The sequence below is a fragment of the Tachysurus fulvidraco genome, chromosome 8, assembly GCF_022655615.1.
Source record: "Tachysurus fulvidraco isolate hzauxx_2018 chromosome 8, HZAU_PFXX_2.0, whole genome shotgun sequence".
Classification (NCBI taxonomy): Eukaryota; Metazoa; Chordata; class Actinopteri; order Siluriformes; family Bagridae; genus Tachysurus; species Tachysurus fulvidraco.
Window position 1 is genome coordinate 13,966,313 of NC_062525.1, and position 23,629 is coordinate 13,989,941.

Below are 23,629 nucleotides of genomic sequence, written 5' to 3' on the forward strand. Positions count from 1 at the left end.
ACCGATATCATTGCCGTCTAGGATGAGCATTACGACCTCCACAAATACTTCTGTAGAGAATTTTATTTATTTGATTTTAAGTCATTTCATCACGATTTTAGTAAAAATGGAAAATACGTCGGCGATAAAAGAGCCGCTAGAAAGGATGAAAACGATCCTTCCATCCTTAGCATCAGGTGTCTGTTATTATCAGGTGAAATGTATCCAAGATGCCATTCGGGACAAGAAGAAACGCTTTAACTTCATGGGCGAGGAAGTGAACCTGGTGCCCACTGTGGGGATCTTTATCACGATGAATCCAGGCTATGCCGGCAGGACGGAGCTGCCAGAGAATTTGAAAGCTCTCTTTCGGTAAGTGTGAGATATAAACTAAAAAAAATCTTTGCTGTTCAAGCTGTTAAAAAAAAGTTGTGTAAATTTAATATATGCATGATAGTGGTGCACTATTTTCTGTGTAAATACAATGCAGGTCTTGTAGAGCTTTTCTCTACAAGAGAGTATTATGTATTTTCACGGCTCTCCTGCAGACCCTGCGCTATGGTAGTACCGGACTTCGAGCTCATCTGTGAGATCATGCTGGTAGCAGAAGGCTTTATCGAGGCCAGGCTGTTGGCACGCAAGTTCATCACTCTCTACCAGCTCTGCAAGGAGCTTCTGTCCAAACAGGTAAAGAACATTCTAGCATTGACATGGTTTAAATACCTAGTCCAGAACATTTTCTTTGTATAAGGAGTAGGGCTGGGCGATATGGCTGAAAACTGTATCACGATATCAGTGTTTCATATCGTTCGATATCGATAATGATTGATATTTTTTATGACCCATTTAAAATAAGGACCAGGGGAAAAATATATTACATTTAAACATTTTTATTTTAAACTTGACCTTCCTCTGATCATAATCCCCTCAGTTATTAAGACAGAAATGTCAAGAAACAGGAAAACTCAAATAATTAAAATGTAAACATAAGTCTAAAGTCACAATGAACACTTAACAATTATCTCTTAACATTTAAGGTGCAAAATGAAAGAAAATGTAAGAAATGCTTAATAAAGTGTAATAAAATAGTGCAAAGTGTTAAATATAAACATAGAGAAACCTGAGAATTTAGTGCAAGTTTAGTGCTTGGAAGTTCACTAGCTGTTCACCTTCTGGTGACTACGGTCAGACTTATAAAATATAAAAAAACTGCCATACTGGCGAGCTGACTTTTCCTCTTTTATTTACAATTTCCTCGCTCGCTGCGGCTCATTTTCTGCTTATCTGTTGCTGGTTACTGAAGAGGAATCCAGCAGACAAGCACGAGACAAAGATATAGTGCAACCAAACATGATACTGTTGCATTGGCTGTTAGCGTGTCACTACGTTGCTAGGTTACCAGAGAGTGAGTGCCTGTGTGAGTTTTCCTCCGGCGAAGAATAAAAAATATCGAACGTTTTATCGAACATATTTTTTATTGATGTCGATCACCTGTCTATCGCGATACATCTCATTATCACTTTATTGCCCAGCCCTAATAAGGAGTTTCCCAGTCGGCTTTTCAGACTGCCTGTAATCCTGGATTATCGTCATTCCAAACCCCACTTTTTATCTAGTGGGTAGAGGAACAAGTTACAATTTCACACTTCAAATTTAGAAGTAGGATTATAATTTTTTGGGAGGTTTTATTTGGGCAAACTCTTTTTGCATTGTTGGTCACGGACCGGTGCAAAAAAAAATGTAGAAAGCTGTGAAAGATCCTGAAGACATGTTTTGTTCTTTTATTCTCACTGATGCTAAATAATGGGACAAGCCCTTATTTAAGCGGTCTATGATTTATTTATTCAGTCCTGGTTGGTGATAGCGAAAATATAGACAGGGTTTAAGAATGTACAGTGTGAAATGTCAGATTATAAAGATTATTTTGGGAGTCAAAAGCTCTTCTGTCTACTGTGTCAGTAGTGTGATTAAAGATGATTATTATAGATACGTTTGGCATGTGAAGCCAGACAAACTGCTGCTCAAAGGGAAACGTACCACACACGGAGTAAAGAACTTTCTACCCTCTTACGCATAGACAACCTCGCAGATGGCCGTGATTGGCCGGTGACACTGTGATATGATGTGACAGGAGAGAGAGAGAGAGAGAGAGAGAGAGAGAGAGAGAGAGAGAGAGAGAGAGAGCGTATGCTCCCTATTTCACCCAGTCAGCATGGCTCATTTTGCTTCCTTGGCTCTCAGCTACAGATGGCTGCAGCAGTGTCAGGCTCTGACCTAAGAAAGACAGGACAGTTTCCAGAGGGAATCATTTAGAGGTTAAGTGTTGCTACAACTAAACTCAACAGTGGCTCAGTTTCTCATTTTCTTAGGAAAATAACCAGAATTATTTTTACTATAATGGATGCATATGAAAATGAGAATAAGACATTCTCGAATTCAAACAACTTTATTTTTATTTAAAACATTTTCTTAACAAAATGTCTTCGGGTCTTTATTGTCAGATTGTTTCAAGTCAGTGGCTTTTATTGTTTTAAGCATGATTGCCATCTCATGTAGATGCCAATATATTTTTAAGAAAGCGCTGTTCCATCTAATTCTATTTCTCTCCATTTTCTATAAAGGCCACATTTTGACAGTTGCAGTTGCAGAACCATTTGACCTGGCAATTATAACCTACTGTGTTTGACTTCGGTATTTTAAAATGTCCAAATATTTTCCAGGCAAAAAGGTCACTACTTCTATATAGCAGGATAAATTGCTTTAATGATATTGTATAGGGAATAACAAAAAAGTTCTTCTTACTTTGTTAAGTCCAGTGGATTTAGTGCGGTGGTTTTGTCAATGCTTTCTTGTTGGTAGACTAAAACATAGAGCTGATCTGAGAATACATTCTACATAAATAGATGTACATAATTGATGTTTAGAATAAAATACACAAAACTGTACATGTTCCTGTAAAAGGTTCAATTGTATATTTTTGTAAATGGATTTATGGCAATTTTAACTTGGAGAGCATGGTATTCCTTGCACCTTTGGGGTTAGATTTTTATTCCCACCCCTGATCTGTGTGTTCCTTCAGGTACTCCAGTTTCATCCTCCAGTCCAAACACATGCATGCTAGGCTCCACAAGATCCTCTGAGGGATAGGTGGTTCAGAAAATGGACGGTTGGATGGATGGATGGATGGATGGATGGATGAATGGGAGGATGAAAGGGCAGATGAATGAATGGATGGATTGTTGGATGAATGGATGGATCGACAGATGGATGGGTGGATGGATGGATGGATGAATGGGCAGATGGATGCATGGATGGATTGTTGGATAAATGGATGGATAGACAGATGGATAGGTGGATGGGTGGATGGATGGATGGATGGATGGATGGATGAATGGGCAGATGAATAAATGGATGGATTGTTGGATGAATGGGCAGATGAATGGATTGTTGGATGAATGGGTGGATCAACAGATGGATGGGTGGATGGATAGGTGGATGGATGGATGTACGAATGGATGAATGGGCAGATGGATGGATGGATGAATGAATGGATTGTTGGATGAATGGATGTATTGACAGATGGATGGATGCATGGATGGGCAGATGAATGGATGGATGAATGGATGGATTGTTGGATAAATGGATGGATGGATTGTTGGATAAATGGATGGATAGACAGATGGATAGGTGGATGGATGTATGGATGGATGGATGAATGGGCAGATGATGGATGGATGAATGGATGGTTGGATGAATGGATGGATAGATGGATAGGTGGATGGATGAAGGGACTGATAGATAGACAGATAAGTGGATGGATGGATGGATGGATTGATAGATGAATAAAACTTTAACTTCAGTTCTTTTCCTTGTCATTGGCAACCATGCAGTCTGAGCAAAGAATATTAAAAATTCATATGTATTCCTATAATGATTGAATATTACCTTTCTCTCAAACCCGGCATTGTCCATATTTCCATGATGACTGAAACTTTTTGCTCTGTTTGCCTTGTTCTTCAAGCAAGTGGAAAAACAACATTAAAGATATTTAAATATTTAGTGTGCTACAAGCAAATCATTTTCAGAGAAAATAAATAATGTATTGATACAGTGTGGCTTTGTATCACGTATCATAAATTTTGTGTCCTCTGTCTCACTGGTGTATCACAGGACCACTACGACTGGGGACTGCGTGCCATCAAGTCTGTGCTGGTGGTGGCCGGCTCTCTGAAGAGAGGAGATCCAGAGCGACCCGAAGACCAAGTGCTAATGAGGGCTCTGAGAGACTTTAACGTGCCCAAGATAGTGACAGATGATATGCCCGTCTTTATGGGTCTCATTGGAGACCTGTTCCCCGCTCTGGATGTCCCCCGTAAAAGGGACCTGGACTTTGAGAAGTTTGTCAAACAGTCTGTACTGGACCTCAAGCTGCAGGCTGAAGACAACTTTGTGCTTAAGGTGAGTTAGATTTTTGTTTTTTCAATTAGCTGCGTTGTAGATAACACAGATTTCTATCAATAATATTGGTGTTAGAAATTGAGCTTGATCTCAGGTAACTGTCTGCGTGGACCTTCACATGTTCTCACTGTGCATGCGTAGGGTTTTTACCAGGTTCTTTACTTTCCTCCCACATCCCAAAATCATGCTATTAGAGAATGCCTACACTGAATTTCCCCATGGTGAGAATGTGTGTGTGCGTGTGTGTGCGTGTGTGTGTGTGTGTGTGTGTGTGTGTGTGTGTGTGTGTGTGTGTGTGATTGATTAGCATCCAGTCCAGTGTGTATCCAGTCCACCTTCTATCCAGGCTCTGTATTCTCTGTGACCCTGACCAAATAAAAAAGCTTTATAGAATTCACAAAAACAAGCTTTAGAACGTTGCCGTCTTTTTTATGAATACTTTATTAAGCTTTTTTTTTATTTGCTCATAAAATGAAATTAGGAGTTTAAAACAGGGTGAGTGGGTAGCAAGGTTTCACGATTCTTTCTGTCTGTCAAATGTTGTTTTTTTTTGTAGTGTTAATGTAAACACACAGACATTGACAGGTCTCTCACGTTTTGAAGACATTTCCAAGTGACATTTCCAACTGCCCAACACCCCCCCCCCCCAAAAAAAAGAAGAAAAAAAACCAACAAAAAACGTGTTTCACCAGGATCACTGACCGCATTTTAACCAAATACAAAGTATTTGTTCAATTTCCATTGTGTGTGTGTGTGAGAGAGAGAGGGAGAGAGAGAGAGAGAGAGAGAGAGAGAGAGAGAGAGAGAGAGAGAGAGAGAGAGAGATTATGACTGGTGGTGTTTAAGTAAGTGTTTGTTGCCTTTTTGGTTTTGCTCCCATTTAAAACAGTTCGGCTCAAGCCCAGCCATTTTTAGGGTCATGATTGAGGACAATGTCCCTTTCAGAGACAAGCTGTCTCATGTTGAGGTTTTGTTCAAAACGACCATCGAAAATACCCTCACTAATGAATGTTTTTTTTCATTGGTTGTTGCATTAAATCTTACCCATATACAATAGTGCTATTTTCTGGTTAGCCAATCTTTTTATGGTTGGCTGATAAGTGTCAGGCTCGACTAAGAACTCCAGGGGAGACGCGCCGGTTCCATAGAGACAGCGGTGCATACAGATACATTGTTGGGTGCTGTGGCATATGAAATATATGATAAATAGTCAAAAAGTTTTTCTTTTGAAATACGATGTGTGGCGGGAGAGCGTGAGAAAAGACCGAAATGCGTGACTGTCACTCTCAATGCGTGACGCTTGACAGTCCTGCATTAAATACAGTTCTCCTACATTCACAACTGGTGCTTGACCATTGGCCCACTGCCACAAGCTGTTACTGAATATGAATGAATGAATCAGTGAACCAATAAATCAGTGACTCAATAGCTTTAGATTAGATCCTAAAGGTAGATCTATCCCGGAACTTCATTATTCTCGAGCTGCTTGAGACACCAGTCTTGTTTAGAGGCACATGACAAGGACAGGCGTCAATACCAATTTCTTTCTGTCTGTCTGTCTGTCTGTCTCTCTCTCTCTCTCTCTCTCTCTCTCTCTCTCTCTCTCTCTCTCTCTCTCTCTCTCTATTACACTATTATCTTAGTCTCCTCCTCCCAGATATTCTCCACTGTCTCTCTTGCTCTCATTTACCTACTCTCAATCTTTCAGCAAGGTCATATATGGATGATATACTGTGTATACTAAATTACACCATTTCAGACTGACATGCACTTTTTCCAACAGTCAGACATTATATTTAACTAATTAAAAGAAGCAAATGATTCTTGGTGCTGTTACTCCGGCTTGGTGCAGCATAATAGGCTTCTAAATGAACCCATTACTCCTCAAAGAGCTGTCATTTCATATCAGCCAACAACTGACAGGTGTTACAGAGCATATCTCTGTAGTGAGAGGTTGGAGAAGAGCTCAAAATGTCAAGATGTCATCAGCAGAGAGCTAGGGAATCACCCAATCACTCTTTTTTTTCTTTTCTCCTTGCCAGCTCTGCTTTTTTTGCACCTTGCCTTCGGTTAAGAGCCATAAACCCGCCGGTATGTTTGTGCCAAATAGACATTAGCGTCAAAGGACTCTGAAACTGGATATATTGGTCAAATATAAGAAAACAGGAATTACAGTGTAATAGTGCCTCAGGTGCTGGAGCTGAGTTCTAATTTCCAGCATTAGGCCGAGTCTCCGGATATCAGCGGCGCCGGTCTCGCCAGAGCCAGGGGAAATAAGTGCAATCTTGAACAGGTCAAAGAGCCACCCAAACAGGATAACAGCACTCCATCAGTGGAGGCTGAGCTCAGAGTGAGGTGTTTAACCCCTGCCGTGGTGCAAGTGAAGATGCTCAGGTATCTGACTCGAGCTCAGCTCTGCCGTGGACTTTGATATACCTCTTGCTCTGTGATTTGCACAAGAAAGGGAGAGCGAAGACAAGGAGGGGGGCACAGAGTTAAGATTTTTTTCCCCAACCCTTAGCTTCTGTCCCTGACGAACCAGCCCACAGACATTGCTTCAAAGATGCAATCATTTATTCCTTTGAACCACAGAAACAGCTCTTAGGAGCCCAACAGGATACAACGTCAATGCCATTGATTAAACACGCCATCTCTCAATCACATTCCCTCTGTTTCTCTATGTCTATCTCATTGCTTGCTCTTTCTCTCTGTAGTCTTCATCTCTTTCTTGCTTTCTTGCTGTCTGTCTCTTTTCCACTCATCTCACACCCTGTCTCCCACTCACTCCTCTCTGAGGACTTCTCTCGTTTAATGCTTTTTGTTCTTATCACACTTCAGAAATGTCCCAATCGTTCAGCATTCAGCCAGATGGGTCTAGCTGAGCAGCCTGATCTTCATCAGAGATGTCATGTGTGAGCGACAAGCCCTGCCAGCACAATCCTACACCAGCTGATCCCGATTGTCAGGGCTCGCCTGCTTCTATTCCACCGCGATGTTGGATTCGGGAATGAATCTGTGCACCTAAAGCTTCTTGTGCTATACCTAAAAGTGAAATATGTCCTCTGCAGGTGGTTCAGTTAGAGGAGCTCTTGGCGGTTCGACACTCCGTGTTCGTGGTCGGCAACGCTGGAACGGGCAAATCACAAGTACTCAAGTCTCTCCATAAGACCTACCAGAACATGAAGCGCAAACCTGTATGGGCTGACCTTAACCCCAAAGCTGTCACGAATGATGAGCTTTTCGGCATCATAAACCCAGCCACAAGAGAGTGGAAAGACGGTGAGGGCTGGCTCTGTGTTTCCTGCCTTTCATTCGAAAAGACTTTCTTTTTTAATGATCCTGCCTGTTCCCCTGATTGCCTGTTGTTTTGTAGCATGACACTGAGAATAGGATTTCATTTCAGGGCTGTTTTCTAATATCATGCGTGAGTTGGCCAACATCAACCACGCCGGGCCCAAGTGGATTGTGCTGGACGGTGATATCGATCCGATGTGGATTGAGTCTTTGAACACAGTAATGGACGATAACAAGGTACAGCTCCGAGCTTTCACGTTTCGGCTCAGTGAACGCCGTTTCGACAGCTTGGCTTGCATCCTTGGCAATGCCTAAACATTTAAATGTATGTAATTAGTCAGCTATTTAGGTTCATGTGAGCAACACATGATGTTGCTGTGTATGTTTTAAACTGAATTGTGTGTATGTGTTGATGTGGAACTCTGTAGGTCCTGACGCTGGCCAGTAACGAGCGGATTCCTCTGAACCCTACGATGAGGCTGGTGTTCGAGATTAGCCATCTCCTCACTGCTACCCCTGCTACTGTCTCCAGAGCTGGTCCGAGTGCCTTCGATCACACTTTGCCTCTCAGTTCCAACATAGACACAATAATAAGCTTGATGGAAATTTAATAGATATTGTACTGATGTTGCTGTAGAACCAAATGCTTAATAGAGCTTGAATAGGGTCTGGTGAGTAAAAGAAAGAAAGCATGAAATTTTGGGTTTTCTTGCAGGTATATTGTACATCAATCCAGCAGATTTAGGATGGAATCCACCAGTGACCAGCTGGATTGACAGGAGAGAAATTCAGTCTGAGAAAGCCAATCTGACCATTTTGTTTGACAAGTACCTCCCAGCATGCCTCGATACACTCAGGACGAGGTAACATATTGTACTGTCAGATTCACTTCATCTTTTTTCTTCCAGATAAAAAAGCCTAGGATGAGGGCTAGATTTAGAATTACATCAGCAGTGTATGTTCTAAAGATTTATGCATAAATATTTGCAGGGAATCTTTTTATCATGATATTTTATCAGAATTGGTGTTCTATTATTCATGCATCGGGGTTTAACAGGTTTATTTTCAGGCGTGCTTTTAGGGTAGAAGGTTTTCAATCGCAGGTAGACCACTTTTAAGCAGGTAATAGAAAAAAAAATGGAAAGTGGCAATTGCAAAGCAATAAAACAAAAGTAATTAAAACCAAGAAGGTAAAGCTTTTAATCTAGTAGTAATGCACAGTCCTAGTGCTGCTTATCAGAAGAATTTGTGATTTCTTGGTTGAACAAAATGGGTTTTAATTTATGGCATTTGGTAGCAGTCTTTAGGGTTAAGGGGCCTTGCTTAAGGGCACAAGAGTGGCAGATTGCCCACAGAGTGCTGGGGCTTGAACCCCGATCCTCCAGTCAACCACCACAAGCCTTAACCACTTGAGCCTCCACTACTCTGATCATGCCATTACATTTTATCTCATTTTTTTTATACAACTGAGAAATTGAGGGATGGGGGTTGCCCAGGGGCCCGGTGGTGGTACCTTGGCAGGCTTGGGATTGGGGCTTGGGAACATCTTAGCCACTAGGCTACAACATCCCCCATATTTTTTAATATGCTGAAGTCAGGGATAACTTTTATTCAGGTCTGTTTTCAATTATTGCCAGTGTAGTAAATTCTGCATACGAATGAATTAATATGGCATTGTGATGCAAAATCACAGTTATGTGTGCAAATGCTTTGCTTTCTTCATACTCATCAGAGTCAATTTTCTAAAAAAAAAAAAAAAAAAAGAACAGAAAATAAGCCTAGAGTTAAGTGAATAAGCTGACGGAGCTTTTTTGGCATCAGGACTATCTCATAACTTATAATAATGAATTTCAAATGAGGTCCTTGAGAGAAGTCCTGTCTCTGATTGCATCTCTTTTGAGTGCCTGTATAAACTTGTACTCATAAAAATCTTTTCATGACCCCTTCAGGGCTTTGAAGTTTACTTATAACTCCATCAGTGGAGGCTGAGCTATATAAACAAATATATAATCTATACTGTCATATTTATGTGTTTAATACCACCCTGAAAAGGAATTGTATCTTTTAACTCGATTTAAAGTAAAGAGTACAATTAGTCATAATGTAATCTCCTGTAATTGTAAAAGTTTACTCACTGCCATCATATTCACGATGGTCATGTTGTCACAGCTGCCAGTGTTTTCCCTCCAGATTTAAAACAATCATCCCCATCCCAGAGCAGAGTATGGTCCAGATGCTGTGCCACCTCTTAGAATGTCTGCTGACCCCGGAGCACACCCCTCCAGACTGCCATAAAGAACTCTACGAGCTCTATTTTGTCTTCGCCGCCATCTGGGCTTTCGGTGGAGCTCTTTTTCAAGATCAGGTACATGAACGCTTTCGTACTGTTCACCAACTCGCTGCAAAAAATTGTGCAAGCTATTAAAGACAGTGCCACAGATGGTATTTAATTTCACTAATTTGTTTATTTTTCCATGCTGGCAGCTAAAGTATGACTGATATTCTAAGTGTGTGTGTGTGTGTGTGTGTGTGTGTGTGTGTGTGTGTGTGTGTGTGTTTTAATTATTAAGCATTTATCATTCAGTCGTATAAAATTAAGGGCAGCAATTTGAGATTTGTATGTGTCTCCACAGCTGGTTGATTACAGAGTGGAGTTCAGTAAGTGGTGGGTCTCTGAGTTCAAAACGATCAAGTTCCCGTCTCAAGGCACCGTGTTCGACTACTACATCGACCCGGAGACGAAGAAGTTCGAGCCGTGGTCAAAGATGGTGCCTAAGTTTAAAATGGACCCAGACATACCGCTACAAGTATTTTTTTTTAATTACTTCATTTCATTTACCTGTTTTTTTAAATGTTCCCCTTGAGGAAGTACAATAGTGAGTTTATGGAGTACGTGTCCTTGTGTTTAATGGCCTTTTCCTCTGTGTAGGCATGTCTTGTTCACACCACAGAGACCATTCGGGTGAGCTACTTTACAGATCGTCTTCTGGAAAGGAGACGGCCTGTCATGCTTGTAGGAAATGCCGGCACTGGAAAGTCTGTCCTCGTAGGCGACAAACTCGCCTCTTTAGACCCTGAAAAATACACCATAAAAAATGTCCCCTTTAACTACTACACCACATCAGCCATGCTGCAAGGTATGAGTATGGGAACAGAATTGTCCATCCATTTTATTAAAATTGCATTCATTTCTGGACTTTTTTTTTAACCAGAGATCTGGATTTTGGTGTCTATATTTTTTAGCATTGAATATCTCTTTCACGTCACACACTACAGTGACAACTAACATAAAACACATAAAACAAACAGGGAAAAGGTGCTAGTTGAAGTGTTTCAGAAAGAGGAAGGTCTTCACCTGTTGTCTGAAGACAGCCAGTGACTCAGCTGTTCAAACATCATGGGGAAGTTTATTCCACCACCTCGGTGCCAGAACAGAAAAGAGTCTTGCTGTATACCTACCATATCTTATACAGTACCTATACATATCTTACCCTGGGAGATGGTAGGACCAGTTGTGCAGTGATGGTGCATGGCAGTAGGAATTTGTACTATTTTCAATAACCATTGCTTTTAACAATGGACATTATCTCAAAGCAGCTTTACGGAATTTCAAGAATAATATTAGACTTATATTTAAATGTGTTTGCATTTATCCCTAATAAGCAAGCCTATTTAATTTTAGCCTTTTTAAACTAGCCTACTAGGGGCAATATATTCAGAGAAAAGTTCCAAAAAATCTCAAAACAGTTGAATGTATATGTTGATATCAAACCCATCTCTGCTCTCTGAGATGCTCCAAGCACTTGTTCATAAGCAGATACAATGTGAAGGCATTATCTTCAACAGCTAAAATTCTATCTAAGGTTCTCCCAAACAAACATTTCACACTGAAAGCCAACAGAGTCCTGACTCATTTTATGACTTGCAGCCATGAAAAAATACATTTGTTTATATCGAATAAATAAACTCGATTTGAACCAGCAGTCTACTGGTAAAAAAGAGTTAAACAGCGGCAAGGCGATTTCTCTGAGCGTCATCTGCTTCTTTTTTTTTTTTTGCGCACTTGTCCTCCCCTGCCTCTTCAATCTGCTGGGTTTGATATTCATCACTGCGTGGTGTGTGCAGCCATGTGTCCCTTCAGCTTCCAGCTTCCAGCTTCTTCAGCGCATCTCATCCACACCAGAGCTCACAAACCATGTTTTACTCTTCAAAAATAACAGACCTTCGTAAAAAAAAAGGCTAAAGGCACATGCGTCTGAAATGAATGATCTGATTTGCTTGTGTGGTAATCCTTTTATATTAATATTTTTCTGCTGCAATCTCATACTCACAAGAGAGCAGTCTGACGGTTCATTAGCTGTGTTGGTCTGGATTGCACAGGCTATAACACATAAAAAAATGTTCTGACTTAAAAAAATGCAATGCTGTATTTAGATGAAAAACAAGGCTGGATTAATTGTTACCTTTCACTACACTAGCCGTCTTGGAGAAACCTTTAGAGAAGAAAGCAGGAAGGAATTACGGCCCTCCAGGAAGCAAGAGACTCGTCTACTTTATCGACGACATGAACATGCCAGAGGTGGACACCTACGGCACGGTGCAACCTCACACGATAATCCGCCAACACATGGACTACAATCACTGGTACTCCAAACTTATCCACCTTTGCTTATTTAGCATTATCAAGATTAACAGGCTTAGGTCTGGATTGCCTTCATAAGCAGGGGATCTGAATTATTAACCAATGTGCTGGAGCTTAATTATAGACGCTCAAATAAACAAATTTGTGATTCAGTGCTGCTAAGAATATCTTTGCCCCAGAGCCTTGCCCGTGGGTGCGGATGTCAATTAGCGGGTAATTGCTATGATATACGCAATCAGGACGATATTCTGGCTGAGATAGTTAGAGTATGTGGTATTTGCTGAGTAAATTGTATTAGATTGAGCAAATGGTGACAAATATGGCAGATTTTATTAGCAGGAAAGGGTAAAGAGAGTGCAAGTTTGGTTTTGCAGTATGTCTGAGGTGTGTTAGATTTAAAATTGTGAGAAATAGCTGAGGTCAGTAAATATTCCAGTGGATCTGGGCAAAGGCAAGCTTTGCATGCTGAGCGAGTGTGTGTGTGTGTGTGTGTGTGTGTGTGTGTGTGTGTGTGTGTGTGTGTGTGTGTGTGTGTGTGTGTGTGTGTGTGTGTGTGTGTTTCCTCAGGTACGATAGAAGCAAGCTGCAGCTGAAGGAGATCCACAATGTGCAGTACGTGTCCTGCATGAACCCCACAGCGGGAAGCTTCACTATAAATCCACGTCTTCAGGTTGCAAGTTCACACACACATACACACATACACACAAACACCCCCCCCCCCCCACACACACACACACACTTACAGTAACTGGTTCTGCTGCTTGCAGCATTGCTTCTTGTATTCAATTAGTCATGTAATTTGTCCCGATCACTAATAATGTAGGTATTACTTTTGGATAACATCTTTGTCATGTTTCTTAGAAATGATTTGTATAATTTGATATCATTCAATCAAAAGAAACAAAAGTGAAGAGATGTTCAGGTAATATCTTTAGTGCGATATCATTATCAGCTTACATAAGTACAATACCTCTGGTTTTGTGCCTGAGGGTGAAATCTGCTCTAGTGTTGGGATCTGAGTCTGGTCCCAGGTCCTGTCTATACTGCACTGGCTCATTCTATACTGCCCCAAGATCTGTCTATACTGCCCTGACTCTGTCCATACTGGCTCAGGCTCTGTCCATCCTGCCCCCGACTCTGTTCAGACTCTGTCAATACTGTTCCAGGTTCTGTCTATACTGCCTCAGGCTCTGTCCATACTGTCCCAGGCTTCATCCATCCTGCCCCCAACTCTGTTCAGACTCTGTCAATATTGTTCCAGGTTCTGCCTCAAGTTCTGTCCATACTGTCCCAGGCTCCATCCATCCTGCCCCCGACTCTGTCCTGACTCTGTCAATACTGTTCCAGGTCCTGTCTATACTGTCTCAGGCTTTGTCCATAATGCCCCAGGTTCTGTCTAAACTGCCCTGACTTTGTCCATTCTGTCCCAGGCTTCGTCCATCCTGCCCCCGACTCTGTCCATACTTTCGCATACTCTGTCTCGACTATGTCCATACTACCTCAGGCTCTGTACATACTGTCTCATACTCTGTCTGGACTATGTCCCTACTACCTCAGGCTCTGTACATACTGTCTCATACTCTGTCCAGACTCTGTCCATACTACCTCAGGCTCTGTCCATACTGTCTTATACTCTGTCCAGACTCTGTTCATACTGCCTCAGGCTCTGTCCATACTGTCTTATACTCTGTCCAGACTCTGTTCATACTGCCTCAGGCTCTGTCCATACTGTCTTATACTCTGTCCAGACTCTGTTCATACTGCCTCAGGCTCTGTCCATACTGTCTTATACTCTGTCCAGACTCTGTTCATACTGCCTTGCAGGTAGATGATATAAACTACATATAGATATAGGACTAGTTGAGACTAAATCTACTTCTGGCTATCCTAGTGGCAATATTACATTTAGGTAAATAAAAAACCTTCTGGTTGAGGCCACACTTACACCGGATTCCAGTCCGAACACAGATGTTTGTATGTATACATGATAGATACAGACACAGATACAGATAGTGGCTTTGGAGAAAACTGTAGATCTTGCCCAAACTTCTTACACACTCATTCTCTAAACACTCCTACTGTCCACATTGTATACTACAATGATTGCTTTTTGCCCAGCACTGATAAATTAGTCAAGGCATACAAGCCACGGGGAATAAATAAATCCCACTAAACTGAGAGAAAATAGTTAAAAATTTATGCCAGTGACGAAATCCAAAATATGCATCTGTTTAGAAAAATGAACTGATTCTAGCATTCAAGCTTTACAGACTGGAACTTAATTTAATATCTGCTTATGTAATCCACTTCCTCAATTTCTTATTTAATTAGTGCACACATACCCAAACACACACACACACACACACACACACACACACACACACACACACACACACACACACACACACACACACACACACATGTGTGTGCATACATTTGAATATGTATGTATATATACATGTATGTATAATATAGGGGGTACAGACAGTATATATACATATATGTAATTATGTGCACACACACACACACACACACACACACACACACACACACACACACACACACACTCACGTATATATGTATATATTCTGTCTGTTCCTTTCTCTTTGGTGCAATGAAATGAAATTGTCTCATAATATTGACTTACCCCCAGACCCCAAGCACTCATGTCTGTGCTATTACGGAACAAACGAGCCAATTCACTGCACATTCAATTAGTCCAGTTTAGAAACTTGTTTTGTATTGTTTATCGGAAGTTCTTGACCCGTTCCTTCGCAGCGCCACTTCTCTGTGTTTGCGCTCTCATTCCCTGGAGTGGACGCTCTCAACACCATCTACTGCAGCATTCTGAGCCAGCACCTGAGTGGTGAGGGATTCAGTGCTGTGCTTCAAAAAAGCTGTTCCCAGCTCGTCCAGCTGGCTCTGGCATTTCATCAGCGAGTGAGTGCCACCTTCCTGCCCACCGCCATCAAATTCCACTACATCTTCAACCTGCGTGACCTCTCCAACATATTCCAGGTATATATTTATATATATGTATATATATTCAGACCTGGCTTGTCTCTACAGAGCTTGAATTATTCAGTGTCAGCCAACGCCGCCTCCCGGATGCCCTTGCCAGCCCTAAAGGTTACTCCAGAGTGTGTTTAAGATGTATTTAAAGTTCATTGAGCTTGATTATGACCAGGATTAGATTGATGGCATTGCTTTTATGAGCCTTTCATCTTTGAGAAGTAATTTCTCTTTTAAATGGCTATTGATTTAAAGCCAGAATTAATCAGAGAGAAGAGTTAAAGAAAAGGGTAATAGATCACATCTCACAGGTATTACGCTTTTAATGTATTTAAATGAACCAACTCAAATAAAAGATTTGGCTGAGGGTGATCCCTTGGCAAATATCTCTGTCACTGCTTTTTGACTTAAATAAATAATTAATTTTCATAATCCAATGAAAATTGTTTCATTTCAGACAAAAAAAAAACAAACAAGAAAATTGGCACTTTTGTTCTACAATGAAAAGACGTCTGAAGTCTCTCTCAGCGGTTCCTTGGGTCAACCCTTGGTTCCGTTTTCTTTTGTAGTCCGTGTTCTTGTACTTCCAAAATGCTTGTGTACTTTCAACAAAGAATAAGCGTAGCCTACTGGAAGCTCTGTGCCATTAACGACAGCTTAATGTATAAAGAAATAAGCGTCCCTTCCTATTAAGTGTGATTTTTTTCCTTCGACTTTTGCTATTGGGGCTGCTTTCAACAAGCCGGAACTGATGTGTAGTATTTAAAAAAACACGGGGATCTATTGGGCCTTATCCTTAGCATAGAGAAGATAAAAAAAGGAGTCTGGCCTCTTAAACCCCTGCACATTGTTTTCCCTGCAGTCAGAATAATGAAGCAGAATGAGAGAGTTGCAGAAGAGAGAGAGAGCACAGATGAGAGAGTTGCAGAAGAGAGAGAGAGCACAGATGAGAGAGTTGCAGAAGAGAGAGAGAGCACAGATGAGAGAGTTGCAGAAGAGAGAGAGAGCACAGATGAGAGAGGTGCAGAAGAGAGAGTCAGCTTTTACTAATTCAAGTGTTGTGTCCAAATAAACATTTAAATTTACTCTAGGATTCAAATTTACTGTTAACACACTAATACACACACATATTAACACACTAATAACATGATTATTATCTCCACATTAGCACAAAATGAAACACACGACTAACTTATTAACACGTGTTAGCGTACGATCACACTGTTAATATAAATTATGGTCAGCATATTAACACACCGTTAACATATTAACACACTATTAACATATTTATTGTCAAGGCATTAACACACTGTTGACCTATTTTGTCTCACTACATTAGCACACTGTTAACATAACACAGTATAATCATATTTTATCACTATTAACTTATTAACACTAACATTTTTACTGTCAAAATATGAACACACTATTAACATTTTAGCACACTTCAAGCATATTTACTGTCACCATTTTAACAGGCTATTAACTTATTACCACACTTTTAACAGATGTAGTTCCACCACATTAGCACACTTTTAACCTAACACACTATTAACTGTCTTTTTTCGTCAACACATTACCACGTTATTAATTACCATTTGCACATCATTAACATATTAGCACACCATTTAACATATTTGCTGTAACAACCTACTGTATTTCATCAGCACACCGATAGCTTTACCAGTTATTATTCACATATCAGCCCTTATAATATATTTGCTATTAACACTAACATGTTCATGCATGAACTGGTTCACTGTTGACATTAACAAATGAACACATTAACATATTTACTGTTATTATTAACGACACTTGTCTGCTGTTGAGAATCAGAGCTTAAATCAAGAATGGTACCAAGGTAAGAAAAATACCTCTGGAAAACGATCCGGTTACTTTTAACACACAAAAAAGAATCCTCATCCAAATAGTGCCACAAGGTTGGGTTTGTATTTGGACTTCTTAGACAGAACAAAAGTAATTCATTTATAGCCTGTGAATGTGGATGCTCAGATAATTAGGCTCCATTGAGTGCAAAAATCCATCAGCGACGATTGTGTAGGCTCTGCTGCGAGCTGACAACCTCATGTTTTTTGTAGGGTCTGCCATAACAGGGAGGCAGAGCTCTAGGCAATTTGCTGTGTGTCTGCGTGCGTGCATGTCATCTTAACCGACTTCTCTGAGCACGTTCTTGCCAAGGGAAAGCCGGGGACTGTGGAGCTCATCCAGATTGAACGGGCAATCAGTTTGATTTATTTGTTTATCAAACAAGGGCGCTTTACGAAACGTTGTCATGCCCCCTTTTCAAATTTTGATAGGCTTCTTTTCGGCATTTAGGACTATATTGTATCTGTACAGAGCAAAAATCCAGGTGAATTTGAAACATTTTTGCACAGATGGTGCTACGTGTGTCAGCAGTTGTAGTTTTTATTACCACTCTGTCTCAGTCCAGACTTGTAAACAGTGCAACGTCCTCTATTTACATCGTGTGCTCACTTCAGTTCACGCCGGACATAAAGGACAATTGTCGCTAACAGCAGCATGAATGTGATTGCTGATTCCATGCAGCAGTATGCAGGTACAGTACGTGATAGCAATGTACAACAAAAACTGCCAACCCGACTATGGTGGATATTCTACACTGTCAGAAATATGATTCATTGCCTTTTAATCGATCAATTAACAGATGGAAAGATCGGTTAAAACACAATATGGTGGATAAGTTAGTTTAAAGACTGCTAGATCATTACAATGTGCACAATTTAGTTACATTTGACAGCTTGTTGTGAATGTAAGCATCATTTAATAACCATCAATTAGGAGGTAATGGAGCTTAGTGCAAGTAGTGAAAACAACTAAAAGCTCTCGTAATGATCGAAGAGTCAGAATTCTGAGGGTCTGAAAATTGAAGGTAGGTTAAAATATGTAGCAGTTTATGTTTCTTGTGAGTAATCAGTGTCATGTTGAAACGCTGAAACAAGGCCAGCACTATGACACTATACAACTATACACTAAGGACTTCTTGATGCTGAATTTGAATTTCCAAAAGGCTAAGATTATTTTCAAAGATACATTTTACTCAAATGAAATTTTATTATTGTTGTTAATTGTCATTGGTGGTGTCATTTTTGTTGTTTCTGTTGTTGCTGCTGGTGTTGTTGTTGTGGTGGTACTTTATGTTCATGGTGTTGTTGTTTTTGGTGTAGTTGGTGCTGTTTTTGTATGTTTAATAATTTTATTGATTACAACGCAAGATCAAGAACAGTTAAACAAAAATATATAATGGTGGTGTTTTTGATGATGTTTTTGCTGGTGGTGCTGTTGTTGGTTGTTTTGGTTGTGGTGGTGTTGTTGGTGTTGTTGCTATTGGTGGTGGTTTGTTTGCTGTTGCTATTGGTGGTGGTTTTGTTTCTTTGGTGTTGTTTCTGTTGGTGGTGGTTTTGGTTGTGGTAATGTTTTTGGTGTTGTTGCTGTTAGTGGTGGTTTTGGTTGTGGTAATGTTTTTGGTGTTGTTTCTGTTGGTGGTGGTTTTGGTTGTGGTAATGTTTTTGGTGTAGTTGCTGTTGGTGGTGGTTTTGGTTGTGGTAATGTTTATGGTGTTGTTGCTCTTAGTGGTGGTTTTGATTGTGGTGGTGTTTTTGGTTGTGCTGTTGTCTTGATGGTGATGTTTTTTGTTGTTGTTATTGTTGCCAGTGATTATTTACTAAGATTCATTGTTATCGGGAAATGCACAGGTCATTCACAATACATTTTGGTTTCCATTGTCTACATTTTGTGCCTTAAAGAAAAGATAAAGTCAATCTCCTCATGTAATTAAGACAATGTGCACCATGGCATTTAATAATTTGTCTGTTATAATAAATTCCAGAAGCGTATTTAATCTTTTTGGAAGTCAGTTCTTTTATGAACTTGTTTTGACATGCAGTAAATGGTTTATTCCTGTCTCTGTTCAACCTGTCAGGCCCTCGTAAGCATGATGGTTTTTGTTCTCTCTGCATTTGGCCTGAATACAGAACGACTGTCCTCCAGGATGGTGCAGCTTTTCATTATGAACTCTTCATTACGCCTTTTGTACTTTTTCTCCACCGCATCTAATGAACAAATGAGAACTGAAAGACTTGTCCTCAGGGTTGTGCACAATGACTTTGCATATTTTCTCCATTTCAGGGCATTCTCTTCTGTAAAAGTCAGTGCATCAAGACACCACAGGACTTGGTGAAGATTTACCTCCACGAGTCCAATCGAGTTTATCGGGACAAGATGGTAGAAGACAAGGACTTTAACACTTTTGATAAGCTGCAGTCTGAAATAGTGGGAAAGTTTTATGAGGTGAGAGGCTCCGCTTTCGGTTTGACAGAGCGGCTCGTGGTCATTAGGGCATGAGTGTACGGTTTAGTGAGGCTGCTCTCATCTGGTCAGTCAGTACCGCCTCAGACAGACTAAGTTAATCAGAGCTAAAGGCCGTCAGCCTGCGCTGCCATCAGTCCAGCAAATTAGAGGAAAATTCGGAGGATAAAATAAATGATGTAATGGATGTTCTTTCCACTGCCCACTGACTCCCTCAGTTTATCACAGAGTGGTTATTCTAGTAGAAAGAAAGAAAAAACTGACAAGCCCTTCCTGCTATTCTTCTGTAAGGCAGCATTCTGTCACTTCATGACACACACACACACAGATACACGCTCACACACAAACACACACATTCTTAACTCTCCCCAGTCAAATCTGCCTAGTCCTGCTGCGCCAGTCTATCATGTCAGCCAAGAAAGGAAGCTGCCCAGTTCCAGTGTAGGCAGGAGCTCTGTGAAATAAGTAATTATGGATTGTGTTAATAGCATGATTTAAAACAAAAGAAAGGAATATTTTAGATGAATATTTTTCTCAGCGATTTGACAGATTTGGTCTACCCCCTCTCAAGACAGCAGCATGTTAGTGTGTGTATTCAATGTTTAATATTTGATAGTATGCTAAAGTGAGTTCATTTTCCCATCAGGACATGCAGGAGGCTCTGGCAGAGGCCAAGTTGATGAATATGTACTGCCATTTTGCCTCAGGCATTGGTGAGCCAAAATACATGCCTGTGCAGTCCTGGGAAAGCCTGAACAAAACCCTTCTGGAGGCTCTCGACAGCTACAACGAGGTCAACGCTGCACTCAATCTCGTTCTTTTCGAGGATGCCATGTGTCATATGTAAGCCCAAGATGAGTCCTGAACTCAATCAATATCAATGGATCATACAGTAGTATACCAGCGTATGAGGGAAAGTAATATAAAAGAGTTAGCCTGTTTATGATGGTGTTTGCAGTGCTGAGGAGAAGGAGGAAAGTGATGACAGTGATGATGATGATGATGATAATGCTGATAACAAACTGACAGCGACAAGTTCCGCAATAACAACTCTAATTCCCTTCCTCTTGCATTTTCACCCTTCTCATCTGCTTCAGCTGTCGCATCAACCGCATCCTGGAGTCTCCCAGGGGAAACGCCTTGCTGGTCGGGGTGGGCGGGAGCGGAAAGCAGAGCCTGACGAGACTGGCAGCCTTCATCAGCTCCCTTGAGGTCTTCCAAATTACTCTGAAGAAAGGATACAGCATTACAGATCTCAAGGTGCAACCTCTTGTAACGCAGACACGTATAACACAACTTCCTGAGCACTTTATTTAGGTTCTAAGTGACACGCTGATGAGATGAGATGAGATGTCATACTTTTTTTGTTTACTTTCTTGGAGTGCATATCAATCCTATACACTATATGAATAAAGCTTGTCCCTGCAAAAGCCAACATTTCCAATTTTTCAATATTTACCCAAGGGCCTTTTCAGCACTCTGTTTAGCATTATGCAGAATTGCAAAATCGCAATCTGACAGGAGTGTGTGTGTGTGTGTGTGTGTGTGTGTGTGTGTGTGTGTGTGTGTGTGTGTGTGTGTGTGTGTGTGTGTGTGTGTGTGTTTAGAGCGATTTAGCCACACTGTACATCAAAGCCGGCGTGAAGAATGTTGGCACGGTGTTCCTTATGACAGATGCCCAGGTTGCAGATGAGAAGTTCCTTGTGTTAGTCAATGATCTTTTGGCATCAGGTAAGCACTGACACGTATTAACTCACGGCTGGCTTTGAAGTCGGCTTTATTTCTCTGCCAGCAACGAAGGGCGGGTTAAAATACCATTCTGGTATCATTAGTGGTCTATTCATACAGTCCAATATTATTTTAAAGTAACACTATGGCAAGATAGCTTTAGTCATTTCATTTCGTCTATGCACTCGCTCTTGGCTGAGATAGTAAAAATGAAACAAGAACGTGGTGTGCTGCCGTTAACGTTTCTTAAATATTAAATCCTAATATTTACCAGACCTGACAGAATAATACTTCACAAGCCTAGAGTCGCTTAGCTGTCATCACCCTCAGCTTCTCACTGTCTGTATATTTGTTTCTCTTGCACACAGGTGAGATCCCGGACCTGTTCCCTGACGACGAGGTGGAGAACATCATTAACGCTGTGAGGAACGAGGTGCGTGGTCTGGGACTCCTGGACACCAGGGAGAACTGCTGGAAATTCTTCATCGACCGTGTCCGTCGGCAGCTCAAGGTGTGTGAGGATGAGTGATGAGTGGGAAAACCACATTGTTAGCAGCATTGCACAGTATATAATGTTGTAGAGTTCTTTCAGATGGGCTGAAATATGTTCTTACAATATTGTATGATAAATGATAGTCGCTACTGTAAGTCACTAATTTTTAACACTTTTTCCCAGAGACCAAAAAAATGGAACCTGTGTCCTTGTTCAGCATTGAATAACTTTGTTATGCCACACTTCACAGTGGTGGTTAATGGCTCATATAAAATTAGACCCTTAGTTCGTTAAGAAATTGTAGGGGCAATACATTAATAAAGATCATAAAAAATAATAATAATGTATTTGTTTAAACCACTAAAATTCTGGGTAAAGTTATTCCAACAGAGATAACAAACTATACTGATTGAAAATGGCCCATAAGATGACTCCCATTCTGCTGGTGGACTGGAGCACCAGTGTACTGGTAAAAAGGGTTGCAGTACTGTGTGTAAATAGGAAGGTCTCTGTAATGTGTTGATATATTCAGTCAGTTTGCGTTATGGTCGAGATGACAAATAATTCCTGTCCAATAGTTGAGGAATAGTAATAATATAATAATAATAATAAACAAATATAAAAAACAGAGAGTGCTCTGATCATCCATAACATCATCAATAACAAGGCGGTGTGATATTGTGGTTATTTCAAATGTGAACGACACACAGCAAGTCTTAACTAGTCTTAACTAGTCTTGGGGTATCCAATATTTGCAGGTGGCACTGTGCTTCTCCCCAGTGGGTAACAAGCTGAGGGTGCGCAGCAGGAAGTTCCCAGCTGTGGTGAATTGCACTGCTATCGACTGGTTCCACGAGTGGCCTCAGGAGGCGCTGGAGTCAGTCAGCATGAGGTTCCTCCAGGAAGTCGAGCACATTGAGGTACTGTAATAGAAACGCTCACAGTGTTGGGTCAGGGGTCAAACATCTCGTTACTCTGGGCTGTGAAGGGTTTCACAGAAAACAGGTGATATGTTATGATCTGATGTGATATGGCATAGGTGATTGCATCACGTACCTTTTTAATGCCGCATGAACCCAGATAGTATCCAAGTGCGAGCAACTCTTAGGTTGAGCTGTTAGCGGAATTTAATGCAGAGTCCTTTTTTTTTTTGCAAGACAAGATGCCTGGAGTCATGAAAGAAATAATTAGCCTTCACCGGGTGGTGTAAAGTCATACTCAGTGTCGTGTTTGGAAGGGAAATGAAATGATGATCAGAAATGAATGCACTGACACCTCTGGCAAGGTGCTGTTCTTTTATACTCAGATGGAAATTAGATTTCTTTTTTTTTCCCTCGTGTCTAGCCACAAGTGAAGGACTCTGTGAGTAAGTTTATGGCTTATGTCCACATCAGCGTCAACAAAACCTCGAAGGACTATTTGGTCAATGACAGACGATACAACTACACGACACCCAAGTCTTTCCTGGAGCAGATAAAACTGTACAGGAACCTGCTGGCTCTCAAAAGGAAGGACCTCAGCATGAAAATGGAGCGACTAGAAAATGGCCTGCAGAAGCTCAACAGCACTTCGGCTCAAGTAAGTCTTTCTTCCTTTCCATAACACTGTCAGTTAAGCGTGAAACATGGAGGTTTCACATGAAGTATTGGTAATGTGAAGGCTGTTGTATGGACTAG

The 23,629-nt window shown here is 40.8% G+C and overlaps 1 protein-coding gene across 1 annotated transcript in view; it reads left to right on the forward strand.

Annotated features, from left to right (window-relative positions):
- The window catches only part of dnah9 (dynein, axonemal, heavy chain 9), a 92,113-nt gene that overhangs the window by 26,510 nt on the left and 41,974 nt on the right, over positions 1-23,629 (forward strand). The window contains exons 29-48 of the mRNA XM_027177708.2: positions 194-351; positions 528-666; positions 4,150-4,437; positions 7,506-7,716; positions 7,841-7,968; positions 8,160-8,268; positions 8,447-8,594; positions 9,922-10,096; positions 10,365-10,538; positions 10,661-10,868; positions 12,210-12,375; positions 12,941-13,043; positions 15,152-15,391; positions 19,553-19,714; positions 20,379-20,575; positions 20,830-20,992; positions 21,340-21,463; positions 21,829-21,971; positions 22,712-22,873; positions 23,298-23,531. Of these exons, the coding sequence (XP_027033509.2) occupies positions 194-351; positions 528-666; positions 4,150-4,437; positions 7,506-7,716; positions 7,841-7,968; positions 8,160-8,268; positions 8,447-8,594; positions 9,922-10,096; positions 10,365-10,538; positions 10,661-10,868; positions 12,210-12,375; positions 12,941-13,043; positions 15,152-15,391; positions 19,553-19,714; positions 20,379-20,575; positions 20,830-20,992; positions 21,340-21,463; positions 21,829-21,971; positions 22,712-22,873; positions 23,298-23,531 (3,432 nt within the window). The remainder of the gene's footprint in view (positions 1-193; positions 352-527; positions 667-4,149; positions 4,438-7,505; positions 7,717-7,840; positions 7,969-8,159; positions 8,269-8,446; positions 8,595-9,921; positions 10,097-10,364; positions 10,539-10,660; positions 10,869-12,209; positions 12,376-12,940; positions 13,044-15,151; positions 15,392-19,552; positions 19,715-20,378; positions 20,576-20,829; positions 20,993-21,339; positions 21,464-21,828; positions 21,972-22,711; positions 22,874-23,297; positions 23,532-23,629) is intronic.